The following is a 20,194-nucleotide window of genomic DNA, read 5'->3' as shown; positions in this document are numbered from 1 at the left end:
AAGCTACCTTCGAAAGACATTGTGACCTTGAGCAAGGCAACCCCCCCAAAAAAGTCATTCTCTGGCAGCATTCCTAGCAGCTGGGAGAATAAATCTTTCACGCCTATAAGAGGATCTAGGTACTACATTACATACTTTTATAGTATACATCTCTAATATGCAGGATATTTACAACACCTATATTTTTACAATAATATTGACATATATGTATACTATAAAATATAATAGAAATGTATAAAAGGTGAGATAATGAAATAAATAATACATTAAAACATTTTGCTAATAGGTGATGGTTTCATACTATTAACTTCATCATAAATGGTAGGTTATAAATCAGTATTTCCGATAATCTTGACCACTTCAACATTTTTTTGGCTAACTCCTTGCCAGGTCTGACTGAATCGTTCTATTTTGTGACGCAGCTGACGAGGGGCTGACTCCAGAACTCCCGGCTCTGCCATTTTCCTGTTGTTCACCTCTTCTTCCATCACCTGTGCTTTCTTTCAAGGAATCTTTTGCAAGGGTTAATTAAGTTACATTTGATAATTTAGTCTAAATATCTGCCTGGCCCAGCATGCATAATTTGAAAGGAAACGGAAAGAGGGAGGATGCCACCATCAACCTCTCTGCATGTCAGCACTTGCCCTCCTCCCTGAGGAAACTTTGCTGCTGACCGGTGGCTGCTGGCCTGTGGCTGCTGGCCTGTGGCTGCTGACCTGTGACTGCTGACCTGTGGCTGCTGGCCTGTGGCTGCTGACCTGTGGCTGATGACCTGTGGCTGCTGGCCGGTGGCTGCTGACCTGTGACTGCTGGCCGGTGGCTGCTGGCCGGTGGCTGCTGACCGGTGGCTGCTGACCTGTGGCTGCTGGCCTGTGGCTGCTGGCCGGTGGCTGCTGACCGGTGGCTGCTGACCTGCGGCTGCTGGCCGGTGGCTGCTGGCCGGTGGCTGCTGACCTGTGGCTGCTGGCCTGTGGCTGCTGGCCGGTGGCTGCTGACCTGTGGCTGCTGGCCTGTGGCTGCTGACCGGTGGCTGCTGGCCTGTGGCTGCTGACCTGTGGCTGCTGACCTGTGACTGCTGGCCGGTGGCTGCTGGCCGGTGGCTGCTGACCGGTGGCTGCTGACCGGTGGCTGCTGGCCTGCGGCTGCTGGCCGGTGGCTGCTGGCCGGTGGCTGCTGACCTGTGGCTGCTGGCCTGTGGCTGCTGGCCGGTGGCTGCTGACCGGTGGCTGCTGGCCTGTGGCTGCTGACCTGTGGCTGCTGGCCGGTGGCTGCTGACCTGTGGCTGCTGACCTGTGGCTGCTGGCCGGTGGCTGCTGACCTGTGGCTGCTGGCCCGTGGCTGCTGACCTGTGGCTGCTGACCTGTGGCTGCTGGCCTGTGGCTGCTGACCTGTGGCTGCTGGCCGGTGGCTGCTGACCGGTGGCTACTGGCCAGTGGCTGCTGACCTGTGACTGCTGACCAGTGGCTGCTGGCCAGTGGCTGCTGACCTGTGGCTGCTGGCCGGTGGCTGCTGACCTATGACTGCTGGCCTGTGGCTGCTGGCCTGTGACTGCTGACCTGTGGCTGCTGACCTGTGGCTGATGGCCTGTGACTGCTGGCCTGTGGCTGCTGGCCTGTGACTGCTGGCCTGTGGCTGCTGACCAGTGGCTGGCTGAGATGCAACCTGGGGAAAGCGGCAGCGTCCATTTGTCCATGAAATGTTGTTATTATTTTTTAGACAACAATAGGTGGCAGTCATAGTTCTAAGTGTTTTCTGTCTGCCCTCTGTGGATCACCTTTCACACTGCCGTGGGTAGGGGCACCCCATGTTGGAGATCTCTGATCCACTGGGCAGAAGGTTAGTGCTCCCCAGATTCAGCACCTCTGTTCTGGTCAGTGCTGAGAGATCCTGCTTCTCAAATTACTCTTCTTTTCCTGGGTCATTGTTGACCACCTTTTTCTTCTGATAATACGCTCTGTCTTTGTGAGTATTTTTATCTCTAAGTAAGTAGGAGTCAATTTGAGGTTCAAGTAGGCCTGTGAGACTGTTTTCTACAAAATGTTGATTTAGCCTTGGCCAGAAAGCTCAGTAGGCTAGAACATTGTTCTGAAGCATTGAGGTTGTGATTTGATTGCAGGCCAGGTTACATACAGGAACATATTGATGTTCTTGTCTCTCTCTTTCTCTCCCTTCCTCTCTCACTAAAATCAATAAAGAAAAAAATTTTAATGTTGATTTAGAGTCCTATTCCATGGTTCTTACTGGTATCTCTATGAACTTCCAACAACAATTAAATGTGAAACATAACATTAAAATGTGTGAGCAATTCAACATGGAGTTGAAAACCACATCACAGTGGCATATTTTTGTCTTAAAACAAAAAATCCTGTTTAATGAGGCTAGAATCTCAAACCTGTGCACCAGAGTTACCTATGACACTGAGAAAAACAAAAACCCCATTAATTCTTGGATCCCACCACCATTAGCTTTATGTTCCAGGCAAAAAGATGGAGGCTAGATAAAGAAAAAACAGTCAAAGAATGCCCATCATCTGACTCTTAGTTAGGTTCCCGAAAGCTGCAGTGAGACACTGCCACTTACATCTATTATCTGGCTCTAGCCAAAGAAGCTGACAAATATATTGTATATTTTGAGCAACCAAATACTCTTCTAAAAATTTGGAAGTTTATTACTACAGAAAAGGAAACAGTAGGCTTATAGCCAAAACTTACAAATCAACAACTCTCCAGGCCTTGAAGGCTTCAGGGACCCAGTGCACTGATTTTGGTTGGGAAGCCTTAGCCCTACCTCATCCTAAGGGCCTCACATTCTGGCTAGAATTAGCCACTGCTCCTGTTAGCACTGCTTCCTCTTTGAGAAGGCGGACTAACTCTAACCATGAAATACGTATATAAGATGCATTCCATCAGCTCTGCCTGTGTCACCCTATCAGATGCTTTCAGGCACTCGTTCTGCCAGGCTATTTTAAGTTTGGTGAATGAGAACAAGTAAATATTACAACTGAAGTACGCTGAAATTCTTTGAACAAGAATTAAAAACCCCGTGTCACTCTCTCATATATTTTCTCAGGATTCCAGGGGGAAAAAAGTACTAGGAAGCACAGATAAGATGTAATCTTTGTATAAAAACTTGGTCCCTTTGGGGGCATCAATCTAAATGGAGACTTTCCCTCTATGCTTGTCAACTAACCTTTGTTTAGAAAGAAACTTACAGCGATAAACAGAAGAGTTTCTGGCTTGAAATCTATATGAAGTGCCCTGGAAACAATACCAGGGGTTGCACAACTCTAGGGGTGTTGTTTCCATTATATCTCTGCGAGTGGCAACCCCTTGGACCAGCGTATGAAATGGTGTCCCTCAAAGTAGTGTGATGCTGCTCTCCTGCCCGGAAAAGGTGTAACTTGTCTATTAATCTCAGAATATGTGTAAGCCGGCAAGTAAGCAGATGGCACTGAGAGTCCGAAGAGTAGCCAAAAACTATTCTGTTCTTGGGAAAGCTGATTTTAAAGATACTTCAGTGAACTTGATTTATATTAAGCTCATCAATGGCTACCAAAAGGATTCAAGCAATCTATGAGCCCACAATATTTCTGATTTATCAGGGTCTATTTTAAAGACAAATGTGAGACTCTAGAAATTCTGGGTTCCTACAGTGCAGAAGAGTATGATTTGCATACATCATTCTGTAACATCATTAATCAGGGGAGTTTAGGATCCTTCATTTTATCGCACTCACACACACCTGTTCCTGCTGGAAACGAATAAGCAGATAGCAACTGCAGCTGCACAGTGCCGTTCCTGATTTCAATAACATCATTAGTCTCATCTTTAAAGCTAGAGTATGATGGCAAAGCTTCAAGCGTGTTTTTACTATATCCTTCTCATCAGAATCAATTACCATTGGAACACATTTTTAAAATGTCATTCAGAAGCTGGGTTTTCTTTTAGATACTTTAAAAATTATTAGAAATAACAACAAAGAAAGCTTTTTAAGCAAGTGCGTTTTCGAGGGTGAGATAGCAGCACATCCTGGAAGGTCTCATCATATTGTTTTATGTAGGACCCAACAAATTAGAATTAGATTTGTCACCTTTGACATAAAGTAAGAATAAATAAACTCGTATTTCCTCTTCCTATTTTATTTATATAAAATGTTGGTTCTTAACCTTTATTGGGTCATAAACATTTAGGAGAATGTGGTATCTCTTCTAAGAAATGCATTCAGATATATATAAACAAACATTAACATAAAATTTCAGAAATTACTGACTCATAAAACCTACTCCTAGATACTCTAGTTTCAAAGTCCCAATCTAGAGGATAGTGTAGGGTGAAAATGAGTTTTAAGAACACAATATAAAACCTACTAAAGGTCTAAAGAAGAAAAAGTTAATGTGTATATGTTTATATTAATTTGAAAAAAAGTCACTTTGGAGGCAAAGTTACTATTTTCAAGAATTTTTTCTATTGACATCTTTAATTTCAAGGACAAATTTATATAAACCCCAGTAATGTATATCTTAAAAATTATTTTAAATTGAACTGCAAGTCAAGGCACACTCTAGGGGTGTTTTGTTTTTCTGCTGTTATTTTTACAATAAAAAATATATTATATTCATTCATTCAAGATTTCTCCACCAGAACTTTTGATAGTTTTGTTTGGGTTTACAACAAAACTATCATAAAACAAAAGATCATAAAAACATCATCACACTGAAGTACAAAGCTTGAGTTCATTTATTTATTTATTAAAAAATTTATTAAGATAGAATTACACACCATATAATTAACTCATCTAAGGTATACAAGCCAGTGGTTTTTAGTAGATTCACAGTGTTAAGTAACCATCACCATAATAATCTCAGAACATTTTTTCATTAACCCAAAAAGAAATCCTGTGCCCATCTGCAGTCACGCCCCATTCCTCAGCTGCAACCAATCAAGTTTTAAGCAACCTCTAATCTGCTTTCTGTTTCTGTAGATCTGCTTATTCTGAACATTTCCTATAAATGTTCGCACAATATGTGGGCTTTCATGGCTGAGTTCTTTCACTTAGCAAAATATTTTCAAGGTCCATCATGTTGTAGTACTTCACATGTATCAGTACTTCACTTCTTTTTATTGCCAAGTATTCTATTGTATAGCTATTCCACTTTGTTTAGCCATCCATCAGTGTTGGACATTTCAGTTTGTTTTCAATTTTGAGCTATTGTGAATAATTCTACTGTAAACATTTGTGTGCAAGTTTTTGTTTTGACCAACCCCTCAACTTTTAACCACACAAAACATTAAGAGTCTTATGACAATATTATAAAAAATTTGTTTTGTAATAATTTTAGATTTTTCAAGACTCAACCAGTTCCATACCCAACATCACAAAAGTTTGTCATGTCAGGAAAAGTGGCATCATTACAGAATCTAAATCTAACACCAGATCAGAGGAGGTTAGATGTTAAGATCCCTTCTTATACTAAATCAACAACTTGCTGCTATCTATTATTTCTCCATGAATAGAAAAGTAAAGAAAGACCAGGGCATCCCCTGACAGTGAAGGGAAATCATCAACACACATTATGAGCAAGCATCAAGCGCAACTGCGCACATGTGTGACTGAGCCTTGGACGGAAGTGGTAATGTTCAGTATGACTTGCCATGCTACTCGGAGTTCCCCATTCTGGTTTGAAGTACTTGGGCCCTACACCAATTTCCAACTGTGTCTTGCCTACAACTTCAACTCTGTTCTGCCTTTAATATCTTGTGTCTCCTTGGGCAACTTTTCATGATCACTCGTGGAGACTCTTACTGCTGACTCTACCCTGCCAACTATCTCCACTCCACCTCCGAGACTATGAACTGAACTTCATCACAGGCATCCGTGCTGGATTAATGCCTGCCTGGACTCCAGGTCTGCCAAGGGTTGTACAAGATGCTCAGGGGTGGCACAACGAATGTTTGTTGAATGAAGGATCCATAAGATTTCCTATCAGAGCTATGTGTGTGAGGCAAAAGGGGGTCAATATTAATTTATAACTTAGTTGCTTTTATCAGCTTTGTTAGTTGATTATATATTTCTCCAATGATAAAAGCACTTGGGAGACTCAAATTTTTCCTGAGGCTCTCTTCTTAGCTATTAAAGTATTAACATGAGTTCATTCACTGAAATTGAAGTAGTTTATCTGATAGAGACAGATTCAGAGGCATCGGAAGCACACCACTGAATATTTGACCCATTAGCATCATCAGACAGAGGACCCAAAGAGGAGGTTTACCTGATTATTTCTTTAACTTTGTATTTCAGAGCAATCTTATTTTGGATCTTTAGATTGAACTTCAATGAAATTCAGTGAGCATTACCTGACGCCAGCAGGTGAGGCATAACCTGAAAGGCTGAATCACAATTTATTGCTGGGCTGTCCTGCCAACCTTTGCCATTCTTTCAGAGGAGGGTTTCCATGGGAAGCCAGTTTTTTCAGATAGTGACAGGGCTCTAGTTGCGGAATATCAAGATTCTGCCTGTAATATTTCTGCAACTTCTCTAGCACTGTGGGCAACCCAACTGTGGACGCATAGAACATGGGCCCACCCTTGTGCCTTGGCCATCCATACCCATGTAAATAGACAACATCAATATGCTCTGGGCTAGAAGCTATCCCATCTTCCAAGATACGAAATGCTTCATTGATGAGTGAATATAAGCAGCGCTCGAGGATCTCATCCTTGCTAACCACACGTGGTTCAATGTGATAGGTTTCTCTGTACTGTGACAGCAATTTGGAAATCCAGGGATCAGGTTTGTGAATCCTACCCAGTGGCTTGTCATATTGGTACCAACCCTTACCTGTCTTCTGGCCAAATCGTCCTGATTCACAGAGCATATCAGGAATAGGGCAATATCTCCTGTTGCCTCGCTTTCGGGCAGGAGTTCCTGGAGGCAACGTCGGTCCAGTAAGACCTTGCCCCTTTCGAGATTTCCAACCCACATCTAACCCAGCAAGATCAGACACTCTAAAAGGTCCCATTTTGAAACCAAAGTCTTCCAGCACCTCATCTATCTCCTCTGGCATACTGCCATCTTCTAACAAGAAATATGCCTGATTGTAATAAGAATTCAACATTCGATTCCCAACAAATCCAAAACAGTTGCCTACTACTACTCCAATTTTTTGTATCTTTTTTGATAAGTTCATAACAGTGGCAATAGTAGTGGGGGAAGAGTATCGGCTGGGAATTACCTCTAACAACTTCATGACATGAGCTGGTGAGAAGAAATGGGTGCCAATGACCAAGTGAGGATGATCAGTGGAAGAAGCTATCTCATCGATGTCCAGAGCTGACGTATTGGTGCACAAAATAGCTTCTGGTTTGCACACAGCTGACAGTTCAGCAAAGACCTGTTTCTTCAGGTTCATTTCCTCAAATACTGCTTCAATGACTAAATCTACACCATGGAGCTCTCTCATAGATGTAGTTAACCTGGGTTTTGGTCCTGACCAATGATGGCCACTCTGCTGCATTTTGGACCCTTCCTTTTCCAAGAGGGAAGTTATTATCCTGTTTGCAGTGTCCAGCTGCTTCTTGTCTGATTCTACCGCAATTACAGGAATCTTGGCCTTTGCAAAAGAAATGACAATGCCTCGACCCATTGTTCCCAAGCCTGTAGATAAGAGTAAAGGAGGAAAAAAATGATATAATGGTATTGAGAATTGAACAATTACACAGTGGATGCAAGCCATCTGTGGCAATGTGGCATTTAAAGAGATCATTTCAAGGAATATAAATGGATTGAATACTAGTTAAGGCTAGACACTGTGTTAAGTGCTTTAGAATATATAACAGTGAGTATGCTTCACACACACTATTAAGAATTAATAAACAAGTTAAACAAAGTTGCAAGATACAGGATCAATATACAAAAATCAATTGTATTTCTACACACTCACAATAGGCAATCTGAACACAAAATTAAGAAAACAATTCCGTTCAGAGTAGCATCAAAAAGAATAAAATACTTTAGAATAAATTTAATGAAGAATTGCAAAACCTATACACTAAAACACAGAAAACATTGAGAGAAATTAAAGAAGACCTAAATAAATGGAAAGAATCTCATGTTCATTATTCAGAGGCTTGGTATTATTAAGATGGCAATATTACCCAAAATTATATGCAGAATCAGTGCAACTCTTATCAAAAATATAACCTTTTTTGCAGAAATTAACAAGCTAATCCTAAAATTTATATAGAAAGAAGCCAATCAGAGAGCTAGCTTCTGAGGAAAGAAGACACTTGTTTGGGAAAATTCCACGGGTCAAAAGTAGGGAAGCCCTTGTTTGAAGGTTCAGATAGATATGAGGATAGTGGGTTTTCTTTTTTTAATTTAGAAATTAAATGTAATGGGGTGACAATGATCAATAAGAATACACAGGTTTCAGGTAAACATCTCTACAGCATTTGAGTCATTGATTGTGTTGTGTGCCCACCATCCAAAGTCAAATCATTTTCCATAGATAAAAGTGAGGATAGTGGTTTTGAACTAGGAGAAGTGAATGGTTCTAGGGACCAGAAGGACAAAAGACTTCACCCCAAATAACTAGCTACAGGAGTGACAGGACACACCTTAAAATGTAGTACAAATAATCCTTGTTGGGAAAGCCCACGTGTGACATTCATAGAAAGAAGAGGCTGGGATGAGTGAACAATGCCTGGAGTCTGAATCCGACAGACTTGCCGTCAGACTCTTACACTACCTGCGTTTAGCTCCTTGTTGAGGTTAGTGTCTCTAGGCTTCATATGTAAAATGAAGACAGTTCATTGGCTGAGGTGAAAATGAAGTTAGCTAACACATGTAATATATTTAACATAAAACCAGGCACCCAATGGCCCTAAGCAAATGGTAGCAGCACGTTACAAATGCAGATTTGGAGAATGACATTAACTACCCCATGTTCTTACCGAGGACGCCAACTGAGGAGATGGGCCGAGACGACGCTGTTTTCCAGGATGCTCCAGAGGGAACTGACCACTTACTTGCATTCCTCTCAGCGAAGAAAGCATATTGCAGGGCTCTAGCCTGCCCCGATTGCCGCAGGTACAGAAACAGTTCCTCCTCCTTCTTGATGCCCACCTCATAGGGATACTGTACAGCAGCCTGGACTGCACGAACGCACGTCTCCTGAGAAAGGCACCCAGGATACTGCTTCCGCATTTTCAGGAAGGCTTCACTGAAAATAGAGTCCATGTTGGGCAAGATCTGAACTGGCCTGTTGAAAAGTCTACGGGATTCTAGAGACTGATCTGAAAGAAATAAGAAAGAAAATCAGATCTTTGGAAATGATACTTATACTAAGGGAAAATGAGTAAATAATAATAATGATAATAATTTGTTCAGACTCAAAGTACACAATTAAATACTATTCAACAAGATAGTTAATGTGGTCCTGGCCAGTTGGCTTAGTGGTAGAGCATCGACCTGGTGTGTGGATATTCTGGGTTCAATTCTCAGTCAGGGTACACAGAAGTGACCATATGCTTCTCCACCCCCTCCCTCTCCCTTTCTCTCTTTCTTTCTCTCTCTCCCTCTCCCACAGCCATGGCTCAAATGGTTCAAGAGCATCAGCCCTGGGTGCTGAGGATGGCTCCGAGAAGCTTCTGCCTCAGGCAATAAAAATAGCTTGGTTGCAAGCATGGCCTCAGATGGGCAGAGCATCGGCCCTAGACAAGGGTCACCGTGTTGATCCCAGTCAGGACGCACATAGGAGTCAGTCTCTCTATTTCCCCTCCTCTCACTTGGAATAGAAGGGGGAAAAATATTTAATGTAACATTAATACCAAAGTCTCTAATGTCTTTGCAACTTAGTTCCATAAGAATTTAATAGCTCCAAAGCAATTTCAAGTTATTTAGTTCAGGCATAAAAGCAGCATTTTCCTATTATTCCAATTTTATAATAGATTAAATATTAATCTGTCAGTTTAAGGAAAATAGCTCTGAGTTAATAATATTTTAGATTCAAAGTAATTTTAACTTGATTCTTTTTTTTTTTTTTACAGAGAGAATCAGAGAGAGGGATAGACAGGGACAGACAGACAGGATTGGAGAGATGAGAAGCATCAATCATTAGTTTTTCATTGAGTGTTGCAACCCCTTAGTTGTTCATTGATTGCTTTCTCATATGTGCCTTGACTGCAGGCCTTCAGCAGACCGAGTGACCCCTTGCTCTAGCCAGTGACATTGGGTTGAAGCTGGTGAGCTTTTTGCTCAAACCAGATGAGCCCGCGCTCAAGCTGGCAACCTCGGGGTCTCGAACCTGGGTCCTCTGCATCCCAGTCCGATGCTCTATCCACTGCGCCACCACCTGGTCAGGCTTGATTCTTAATAGTATCAAAAACTTAAAAATACATAGAAAAAAAAGACAGTGTAATATTGGTACAAAGATAGACATACAAATCAATGTAGAAAAACTGAGAGAAATAAATCCTTATAATCATGGCCAATTGATTTTCAATTAAGGTGCCAAAACAATTCAATGAGAGAAAAAAGAAGAGTTTTTTCAACAAATAGTGCTGAGACAACTGGATATCTATATGCAAAAGATAAATAAACTTAGATCTTTATCTAATACCATATATAAAAATTAACTCAGAATGGATCATAAATCTAAGTTATAAAGCTAAAACTATAAAAATTTCTAGAAGAAAACATAGGAAAAACCTTTGTGACCTTGGGTTAGACAAAGTGTTTTTAGCATGATCCATGAAAGAAAAATCAATCAATTCAACTTTATAAAAATTAAAAACTTCTGCACTACAAAGAACACCATTAAGAAAATTAAATGATAAGCCACAGACTGGGAGAAAATATTTGTACAGTAGACAGAATAATGCCTGTCCTCCCACTCCTGCCAAATGTCCCCTTCTTAATTCCCAGAGCCTATGAATTTATTACCTTACATGGCAAAGGAACTCTACAGATATGATTACGGTTAAAGGCCTTGAGATGTGGAGATTATCCTACATTATTCAGGTGGTCCAATCTAATCATGTGGGTCCATAAAGAGGAGAACCTCTCCTCGCTATAGTGAGGAGAGATTTGATGAAGAAGGGTCAGAAAGATGCAACATGGTGAAGACTAAACCTGTTGGTGATGAGGTGGCTTTGGAGGTGGAGGAAGGAGGCCAAGAACCAAGAGACACTGTGGCTTGTAGAAGCCTTGGTCTTACAATGCACTGAACTCCACCAACAATGATTCTCCCCTACAGACTCCAGAAAGGAGTGAAGCTGCTGACACCTAGATTTTAGCCCAGTAATACCCCTACTGGACTTTTGACCAAGAGATTGCTAAGAGAATAAATTTGTTATTTAAACTGCTAAGCTTGGCCCTGGCCGGTTGGCTCAGTGGTAGAGTGTCGGCCTGGTGTGCAGGAGTCCCGGGTTCGATTCCCGGCCAGGGCACACAGGAGAAGCACCCATCTGCTTCTCTACCCCTCCCCCTCTCCTTCCTCTCTGTCTCTCTCTTCCCCTCCCGCAGCCAAGGCTCCATTGGAGCAAAGTTTGCCTGGGCGCTGGGGATGGCTCTGTGGCCTCTGCCACAGGCGCTAGGATGGCTCTGGATGCAACAGAGCGATGCCCTGGATGGGCGGAGCATCCCCCCTGGTGGGCATGCCAGGTGGATCCCAGTCGGGCGCATGCGGGAGTCTGACTGCCTCCCCGTTTCCAGCTTCGGAAAAATGCAAACAAACAAACAAAAAAACTGCTAAGCTTGTGGTAATTTATTATCAAAGCAATAGAAAATACAGTTTGAAAATCAAGTATCTAATAAAAATTCATGTCCATAATATATAAAAAACTCTGATGACGTAGTAAGAGGAAAGATAACCTAATTTTTAAAATTTATTTTTTATTTATTGATTTTTAGAGGGAGAGTAGGAAGAGAGAAAGAGAAACATCCATGTATTTGTTGTTCCACTTATTTACACATTCATTAATTAATTCTTGTATGTGCTCTGATGGGGGCTCAAACCTGCATCCTTGGTAAATTGGGATAATGCAGTAACCAACTAAGCTATTCCACCAGGGAGTAACTCAATTATTTAAACAGGCAAAACTTGAGTGGCTATTTCACCAAAGAGGATATGCATATGGCTAACAAGCATGTGGAAAATGATTAACATCATTAGTCATTAGGGAAATGCAAACTCAAACTACAGTGAATGTGTAGGCAGATTTTAAACATCATTTCTGAGGTTAAAGTATAAAAATCTCACTCTCTTCCTCTCTCACTTCCTCACTCTGATGGAAATCAGCTGCCAAGTGTGAGTTGCCCTTTGGTGGAGCCCATGTAACAAAGAGCTGAAGGAGGTTTTCAGCCAATGACAAGAGAGGATCTGAGGCCTTTAGTTTACTGGGCCATAAGGAACTGAATCCAACTAACACCCACGGGAGCTGGGAGGCAGATCCTCTTCCAGTCTAGCCTTGAGATGAATCCAGCCCCTTCAACGCCTTGAATATAATGTTATGTGAAATCCTAAACCAGAGGACTTAGCCAACCATACCCAGATTCCTGACCCACAGAAACGGTAAGATTTTAATGAAGGTTTGATTTTTGGGATAACTTGTTATGCAGCTATATATAACTAATATAGACCCACTAAAATGATTGCGATCAGCCCTGGCCGGTTGGCTCAGTGGTAGAGCGTCGGCCTAGCATGCGGAGGACCCGGGTTCGATTCCCGGCCAGGGCACACAGGAGAAGCGCCCATTTGCTTCTCCACCCCTCCGCCGCGCCTTCCTCTCTGTCTCTCTCTTCCCCTCCCGCAGCCAAGGCTCCATTGGAGCAAAGATGGCCCGGGCGCTGGGGATGGCTCCTTGGCCTCTGCCCCAGGCGCTAGAGTGGCTCTGGTCGCAACATGGCGACACCCAGGATGGGCAGAGCATCGCCCCCTGGTGGGAAGAGCGTCGCCCCATGGTGGGCGTGCCGGGTGGATCCCGGTTGGGCGCATGCGGGAGTCTGTCTGACTGTCTCTCCCTGTTTCCAGCTTCAGAAAAATAAAAAAATAAAATAAAATAAAAAGACATCAATATCAAATGTTGTTGATGATGTGGAGTAACTGGAACCCTGGTACATTGCTTGTGAGAACATAAAACAGTACATCCACTTTAGAAACCAGTTTAACAGTTTCTTAAAAGATAACAAAGTTATTGTTCAGCCCAGCAATTCCACTCCTAGGAATCCATTGAAGAAAAATGAAAACATATGTCCATATAAAACTTAAATGAATATTCACAGCAGCATTATTCATAAGAACTCAAAAATGGAAACACTCAAATACCATCAACTGATGAATAGATAAAGAAAATGTGGTATAGCCATGCAAGAGAACACTACTCAGCTATAAAACAAACTACTCATACAACGCTACAGAAGAACCTCAAAAACAAGCTAACTGAAAAAAAAGCCAGATGCAAAAGATTACAAGTTGTGTGATGCCATTTATAGTATTCAATATATGTGCAGAATAGACAGACGCATAGAGATGGAAAGCTCTGTGGTTGCCTAGGGCTAAGGCTAGCTGCAAAAGGGCATGAGGGGACTTTCTGGGGTACTGGACAAGTCTGAAGACTGATTTATGGAGATGGTTGCACAACTCTATGGGGTAAAATGTGCCTCATTAAAGCTATTAAGAATATTCTAGAAAAGAATTTATCAAGACCTTTAAGAGGATAATGTAACATTTTATTAAGAACATTAAAAAAAAGACTTTAATAGAGAAAGAGCTCATGTTCCTGGGTATAAACAGTTAATAGCAAAAAAGTAGAAATATTCTCATATATGTATATCATATATAAATTTCTAATCAGGATTTTTACTCTTCTATTTATTTAATTTCAATAGAATGTTTCTAATGTTTGCATATAAGAATAAATACATAACAAATTACATTATTAAAACTGTTTTCTAAAACAATATACTATAAAATATTTTCTAAAAAGTGCTACCATCTCAAGAATAAACCATTGTATCAAAAATGTACATATGAGTTTAGACAGAAAACCTACCAAATCTTATAGAGCAGTTTCACTATAAAAAGACATATGAATGTGAGCCCGTCTGGCATTCCTGTATGTGCCCGATGGAGAGTGAGTAAGATTAGGATGTAATCACGTCCGCTTGGAAGTATATCTGTGAAGCATTGCATAATTTCAACCTTTTTAGCCTAGGAGGGGAGAATATTTTAATGCTTGATTTTTATGTAGAATTGAAAAGAATGGATTTTAAATTGTTGCTTTCCCATATAATGTTAAGAATAGGATTCGAGAAAGGAAGGAAAGATGGTAGTTAGCTGCATGCAGTCCTTGCTCACCCTGCTTTTGTTGGAAAAATATGAACTCTACCCAACAGGCTACCAATTACTTGCTTATTTACCCCAGGAGTTAGCCCTATCCTCAACTTACGGGCAGGCAAGCTCAGCAGAGAAGGATGGAAACCTTTCCATGACCTGATTTAATTTCTGGTGGTCCAAAAGGAAGATAAGAGTGGACAGTAGGAAGAGGGGGAGGGAGAAGACAAGTGTGTGAAAGACCAAGTAGATGAGGGAAGGGGGCTGAGCTGTCAGTGTTGTGGCATAAACAGAGGGCTTGGAACAAGCACAGATTGGAATTTCTTAGCGGATCCCTGTCCTTGTGACATTGCCACTGTTCCTACCATGTTGGACTGACTTCTCAACACCATAGCACATATCAGAGTTATTTGAGGAGTTTAAAAAGTTCAGATGCCCAAGCCCCACTATAGATGCAGTTAAGGGTTTTTAAGGGCGGAGCCTGGGCACGAGTATTTTTTTTAATTCAGCTATTAATTTTGTAGTGTCACTTCTGGGAGGTCCAAGAACAGAGTCAGTGGTGGGCTTCAGCTGGTTCGCACTGATTTGGCAGAACCGATACCTAGTTTTTGTTGAGTTTGGCGAACTGGTTGTTAAAATGGCACTTGTAATCAGGGTTCTCTCTAAGATGAGCAAGAAGTATCAACTCCCATATGTGCCTTGACCAGGCAAGCCCAGGGTTTCAAACTAGCAACCTCAGTGTTCCAGGTCGATGCTTTATCCACTGCGCCACCACAGGTCAGGCTCACTGGAAATACCTTAACTAACAATTTTATTGGTTTTTTTGTCAAGTATTATTTAATATTTTTTCATTAATATTTTAAAACTCTGTCTTATAAAATAATCTATACCTCTTTGTGTACCTCTTTTATTGTTTTCATTTAAGTATTAAATGCATGAAATACCTTTTCTTATATCTATTTTTTATACTTAAAAGGGTCATTAGGGCAGAGAGCCGGTTGTTAAATTATTTGAATCCTGCTACTGAGCATGGTGTTATGTCAGACACTGTATCAAGGACAACTATAGCTCCTGGAAAGTTTGCCCTGGGCCAGAGTTTGAAAAGGAAAAAGAAGAGAAAAAAAGAAAAGAAAAAAGAAAAGAAAAAGAAATAAAAGGAAGGAAGGAAGGAGGGAGGGAGGGAGGGAGGGAGGGAGGAAAAGAGAGAGGGAGAGAAAGAGAGAGAGAAAAAGAAAGAAAGAAAGAAAGAAAGAAAGAAAGAAAGAAAGAAAGAAAGAAAGAAAGAAAAAGAAAGAAAGAAAGAAAGAAGAAAAAGAAAGAGACAAGAAAAAATAAAAGTCAAGCCTGCTTAATGATGTTCAGTCAAGATTGCCGATCAGCATAATCCTGTTATCCTAGGGATGCTCAGAACCTCTCAGGGTGCATATGTGCATTCTGGGAGCTACCCACAGCACCTAACCAGATCAGCCTAGGGGTCAAGTGAGTTACATTCACTGGAGTTTGGGATCAGAGCACCATCAGAGATGGTTTTTCCCTGTACAATTTCCTATCCTTTTCCTGCTGTAGCTATAACTGAAGGGTGTTATTATCTTACAATTTCAGTTTACTGCCACAAAATATATTCAGAATTTGGGTCTATAGGCCTAGTGTTTTCAAAGGGTATTATTATACATGTGATAGTTTTAGAGTTCTGGTAGTTTTAAAGTCACTCAGCTGTACCTACATAATAAGAGAGGCAAGTATGAGCAAGTCAGCACCAGCATTGCCTGCACAGGAAAATGGGTGAGAGAGGAACTAATTGGTGATTCAAATATGCTTATGGTTAAATTCTTTTCTTGACCCATTCACATTTTTTCTTCATTTTTCAAGGTTTTCTAAGGCATAATATTCAAGTTTTGATTTTTAAAAAAGTGAATTATGTTCCTAATGGAAGAAAAGGAGGTGATTATTTTCCAGCCTTCCTATATGGTAAACTGACAGGAAGAGATTTTCTCTGCCTAGGATAAAGAGAGACGGAATACACCATTTATAGAAATGGTTTCCTAAGACATAAAGGATTCTCTCTACTCTAATGCTGATGTACATTGAGCTATCTCTGTCAGAGAAACTCTGCAAAGAATAGCAGAACAACTGTACTTTCCCAGGCTTGCAGGAGGTCACCCACAGAAGCTGGGTAGTATGTCCAAAGGAAGTTAAATTTAGACACATGCTTAGGCCTCCTATGTAAGGCAGTGTCACCCTGACCTTGTGAAATATGTTTAAGTAAATGTTGACAAAGAGTAAAAATTACAAAGAGCAAAAGATAAAATAAAGAGAAAGGCAGATGAAACCACTAAGGTTTTTTTTAAAGTCACAAAGCCAAATAACCAGGGTCTTTAGACACAATTAGAATTGTTACAAAAGGCTAACACAGCCAGTGCAGTCACAGTAACAGGACCAAGGTTCATGACAGGGACAAAAGCAGAGCATTAGGCTCCCAGTTGGATGTCCCCTGTGCCCATTTTGAATAACAGCACACCCTTTCAGCTTCATGCCAGAAACATGCAGGTAGTAATGAGTTCTTACTCAGTTTGGGTAAAAGCAGTGCAAACAAGTTCTTAATGTAAGTGCAAATAAATAACATTTTATAGAACCCTCCTTCCCCCAGTTTTGCCAAAGCAACTGACTTGACCAAGTAATTCTGAATTGCTCTGCTAAGTCTATTGCACTGCAATTGTCTGAGAGGCTTCATATAACCACAGCATTAAGATACATGAAGCTGCTTGACCAACGGTGATGCAGTGGATGGAGCGTCGACTTGGGATACTGAGGACCCAGGTTCTAAACCCAACATCACCAGCTTCAGCACAGCCTCACCAGCTTGAGCATGGGATCATTGAAATGATCCTATGGTTGCTGGCTTGAGCCCCAAGATTGCTGGCTTGAGCCTAAGGTTGCTAGCTTGAGCAAGGGGTCACTGGCTTGTCTTGAGCCCCCTGGTTAAGGCATGTATGAGAAGAAATCAATGAACAATTAAAGTAGTGCAACTACCAGTTAATGCTTCTCATCTTTTTCCCTCCCTGTCTCTCTCTCTCTCTCTGTCCCCACACCTCTCTTGCTAAAAAAAAACACACAAAAAAACCCACAAAACATGAAGCTAATTACTTTAACTCTCCAGGATACACATTAAGTTTGTAGAGAAATTTGCAGCAACTTCTCTAATCACATTTTTAGATACGTGCTAACCTTCTACAATCCACTCCCACACAAAACTGGCTCTAAAACCGCTGATTGCAACATTGCCCATTGGAAATTCTTTCTCTCCTTTCATATTGGATGTGAAAACTAAATATGTACTCTTTTTTTTCTTTTCCTTTTTTTTTATTAAGTGAAGACGGGGAGGCAGAGAGACAGATTCCTGCATGTGCCCTAACTGGGATCCAACTGTAAAGCCCCCTATTGAGTGATGCTCTATCCATCTGGGGCTGCTGCTCCGTTACTCAGCAACCAAACTATTTTAGCACCTAAGGTGAGGCCATGGAGCCATTTTCAGTGCCCGAGGCCAACTTTGCTCAAACCATTTGAGCCATGGTTGTGGAGGTGAGGGCTAAGAGAGAAAGATAGGGTAGGAGGAAGGATGGAGAAGCCAATGATCACTTCCCCTGTGTGCCCTGACCGGCAGTCGAACCTGGGACTTTCACACACCGGGCCAATGCTCTACTACTGAGCCAATCAGCCAGGGCCATAAATATGTACTCTTAATCTTTTTTTTTTTAAGTCAATATTTCAGCAGTGGGGTTGGAGGTAAAAATGTGGGTGGGAATTTTTAAAATTGAAACATGATTCATATACCATATAAGTCATCATTTTAAAGTTTACAATTCAGTGGGTTTTAGTATATTCACGAAGTGTGCAACCATACATGTACGAATTCTAACCATGCCTTTCTAACTAATTTACTAATATCTTTAAGACTGCAGGTAGTGCTTATATGCCAGGTGTAAAAAGTCAAAACTAAGAAAAATTATCTCCATTTTTACCCTTGTTTTTCTACATCGATTGTTCTCAAAGTGTGGGTCCAAGAACACAGCATTAGTATCACTTAAGAACTTGTTAGAAATGCAAATTCTTGGGCCCCACCTCAGAAACACTAAATCAGAAAGTAATAAATGGGGTCCTATGATCTGTTTTAACAGACCTTCCAGGTGATTCTGATGCACAGTAAACTTTGAGAACCATTGCTCTAGAATCTAGACTCTAGATCAGCAATTTTCAACTGTTGAGCCACAAGAATTTTTTTTTTTTTTAGCCACAAGAATTTTTAAGACATGCAACACCTGACTATTTAGTCAGAGGCACTGACTTCTTTTCCCTTAGATTGTCATATAAAATATTGACAACAGCCAACACAACAATGGCCGTCTGGTGTGAATGAATTCAAAATTATACCTATTTTTTTTGTCAGATTGGCAAAAAATATATTTTTTACTGTGCTGCAGAATTTTAGTAATTAGTTTATGTGTGACATGAGATGAAAAACTTGAAAATCACTGTTCTAAACCAAGACAATTGTACAAGCTTCACATAACTATAGATAAGTATTAATATATCTTATTATTGATATATTTTATAATAAGTATTATAAAATCCAAATATCAATGATGTCAGAGTAATGGCAGTGTGAGAGATACTCCTAATCTCTCCCCTTGAAATTTCAACAAATTGAACAACTATGATGCAGCGAAGAAACCCCAGCTGAGCTTGCAGATGCACCTGAAAGATCTGTGCACCAAATGGACTTAAGGTGGAATGGGTTGAAAAGGAGGGTTTAAGTTAAAACGCATTCACTGTTAGCTCTAGGGAGGAGACAAACCCAGATTGGGGTATTTTTTCTCTGCCAGACAATGGGAAGAAAGGAAGCTCAGGCTATTTGGATTTTGTCTGAGGGGTACAAAGAGGGAAACACAGAATGACTGGGTCTTCTTCTGCCAGAAGGAGAGGTGAGATAGAGGGGCAAGAGGGGGAAAGAAACCAAAGTGGCCAGAGCAGAGTCATGGTCAGAGTTCCCGTGGTCTGCCTGCAGCCCTCACTTGGCAGAAACAGAGAAAACTAAAATGTGGCCCCCAGCCTCCCAGATCCTGCCTTCCTCACCTCAAAGTATGGAGAGTGACAGAGACAAACCCCACAGGCAGCTCTACAGAGCTACTCTCTCCCTTGAAGAACAGAGGTGCTCTGCATCCAGTCCCTAGGTCTGTTGAGACATGGGAAGTAGCACCTGGTAGCCTAAGATTGCCATTGCTAGAGCTGTAAAGTTGGAAAGCCACAGCCATAAAGCCTCACAACGTGCTCCACCCACCAACATGACTACAGCCCTGCCTACATCATTGTGACAGCAACATCTCAGCAGAGGACAGCCCAAGAACTTCACAGAGGTAAAACTTGTAATACAGCAACACTTACTAGAAGAAACCTCTCTAAACTAAACAATATTTTTTATTTTTTCTTCATTTTTTCCTTTTACACTTTTTTTCTTTCTCTCTTTTGATTTTCATTTTCTTAATTTTTGTATATTTTATTCTTATTTTCTTCTGGGTGTTTTGTTTTTTAGTTTCGATCTTTTTTCTGTGGTTCTTCTTCTTGGCATAATATTTTAAATTTTTACATTTCTTATTGTATTTTTTAAATTTTTCAGTTTTTTTTTTTTTTTTTTTTTTTGTATTTTTCTGAAGCTGGAAACGAAGAGAGACAGTCAGACAGACTCCCGCATGCACCCGACTGGGATCCACCTGGCATGCCCACCAGGGGCAATGCTCTGCCCACCAGGGGGGCGATGTTCTGCCCCTCCAGGGCGTCACTCTGTTGCGACCAGAGCCACTCTAGCGC

At 41.2% G+C, this 20,194-nt stretch overlaps 1 protein-coding gene and 1 non-coding gene across 2 annotated transcripts in view; one reads left to right on the top strand and one right to left on the bottom strand.

Annotated features, from left to right (window-relative positions):
- Positions 1-4,718: 4,718 nt before the first annotated feature.
- The window catches only part of EHHADH (enoyl-CoA hydratase and 3-hydroxyacyl CoA dehydrogenase), a 37,889-nt gene continuing 22,413 nt past the window's right edge, over positions 4,719-20,194 (bottom strand). Inside the window, exons 6-7 of the mRNA XM_066347143.1 lie at positions 8,952-9,293; positions 4,719-7,653 (exon numbers count right to left, since the gene is read on the bottom strand). Coding sequence (XP_066203240.1) covers positions 6,392-7,653; positions 8,952-9,293 — 1,604 coding nt within the window. The 3' untranslated portion in view covers positions 4,719-6,391. The remainder of the gene's footprint in view (positions 7,654-8,951; positions 9,294-20,194) is intronic.
- TRNAA-AGC (transfer RNA alanine (anticodon AGC)) lies at positions 12,661-12,736 on the top strand. The gene has a single exon. It is a non-coding gene; the product is annotated as a tRNA-Ala (tRNA).

This window comes from Saccopteryx leptura, chromosome 8, assembly GCF_036850995.1.
Source record: "Saccopteryx leptura isolate mSacLep1 chromosome 8, mSacLep1_pri_phased_curated, whole genome shotgun sequence".
In the NCBI taxonomy this organism is placed as follows: Eukaryota; Metazoa; Chordata; class Mammalia; order Chiroptera; family Emballonuridae; genus Saccopteryx; species Saccopteryx leptura.
The sequence above is the reverse complement of the archived record's forward strand: the minus strand, read 5'-3'. Positions and strand labels throughout refer to the sequence as shown.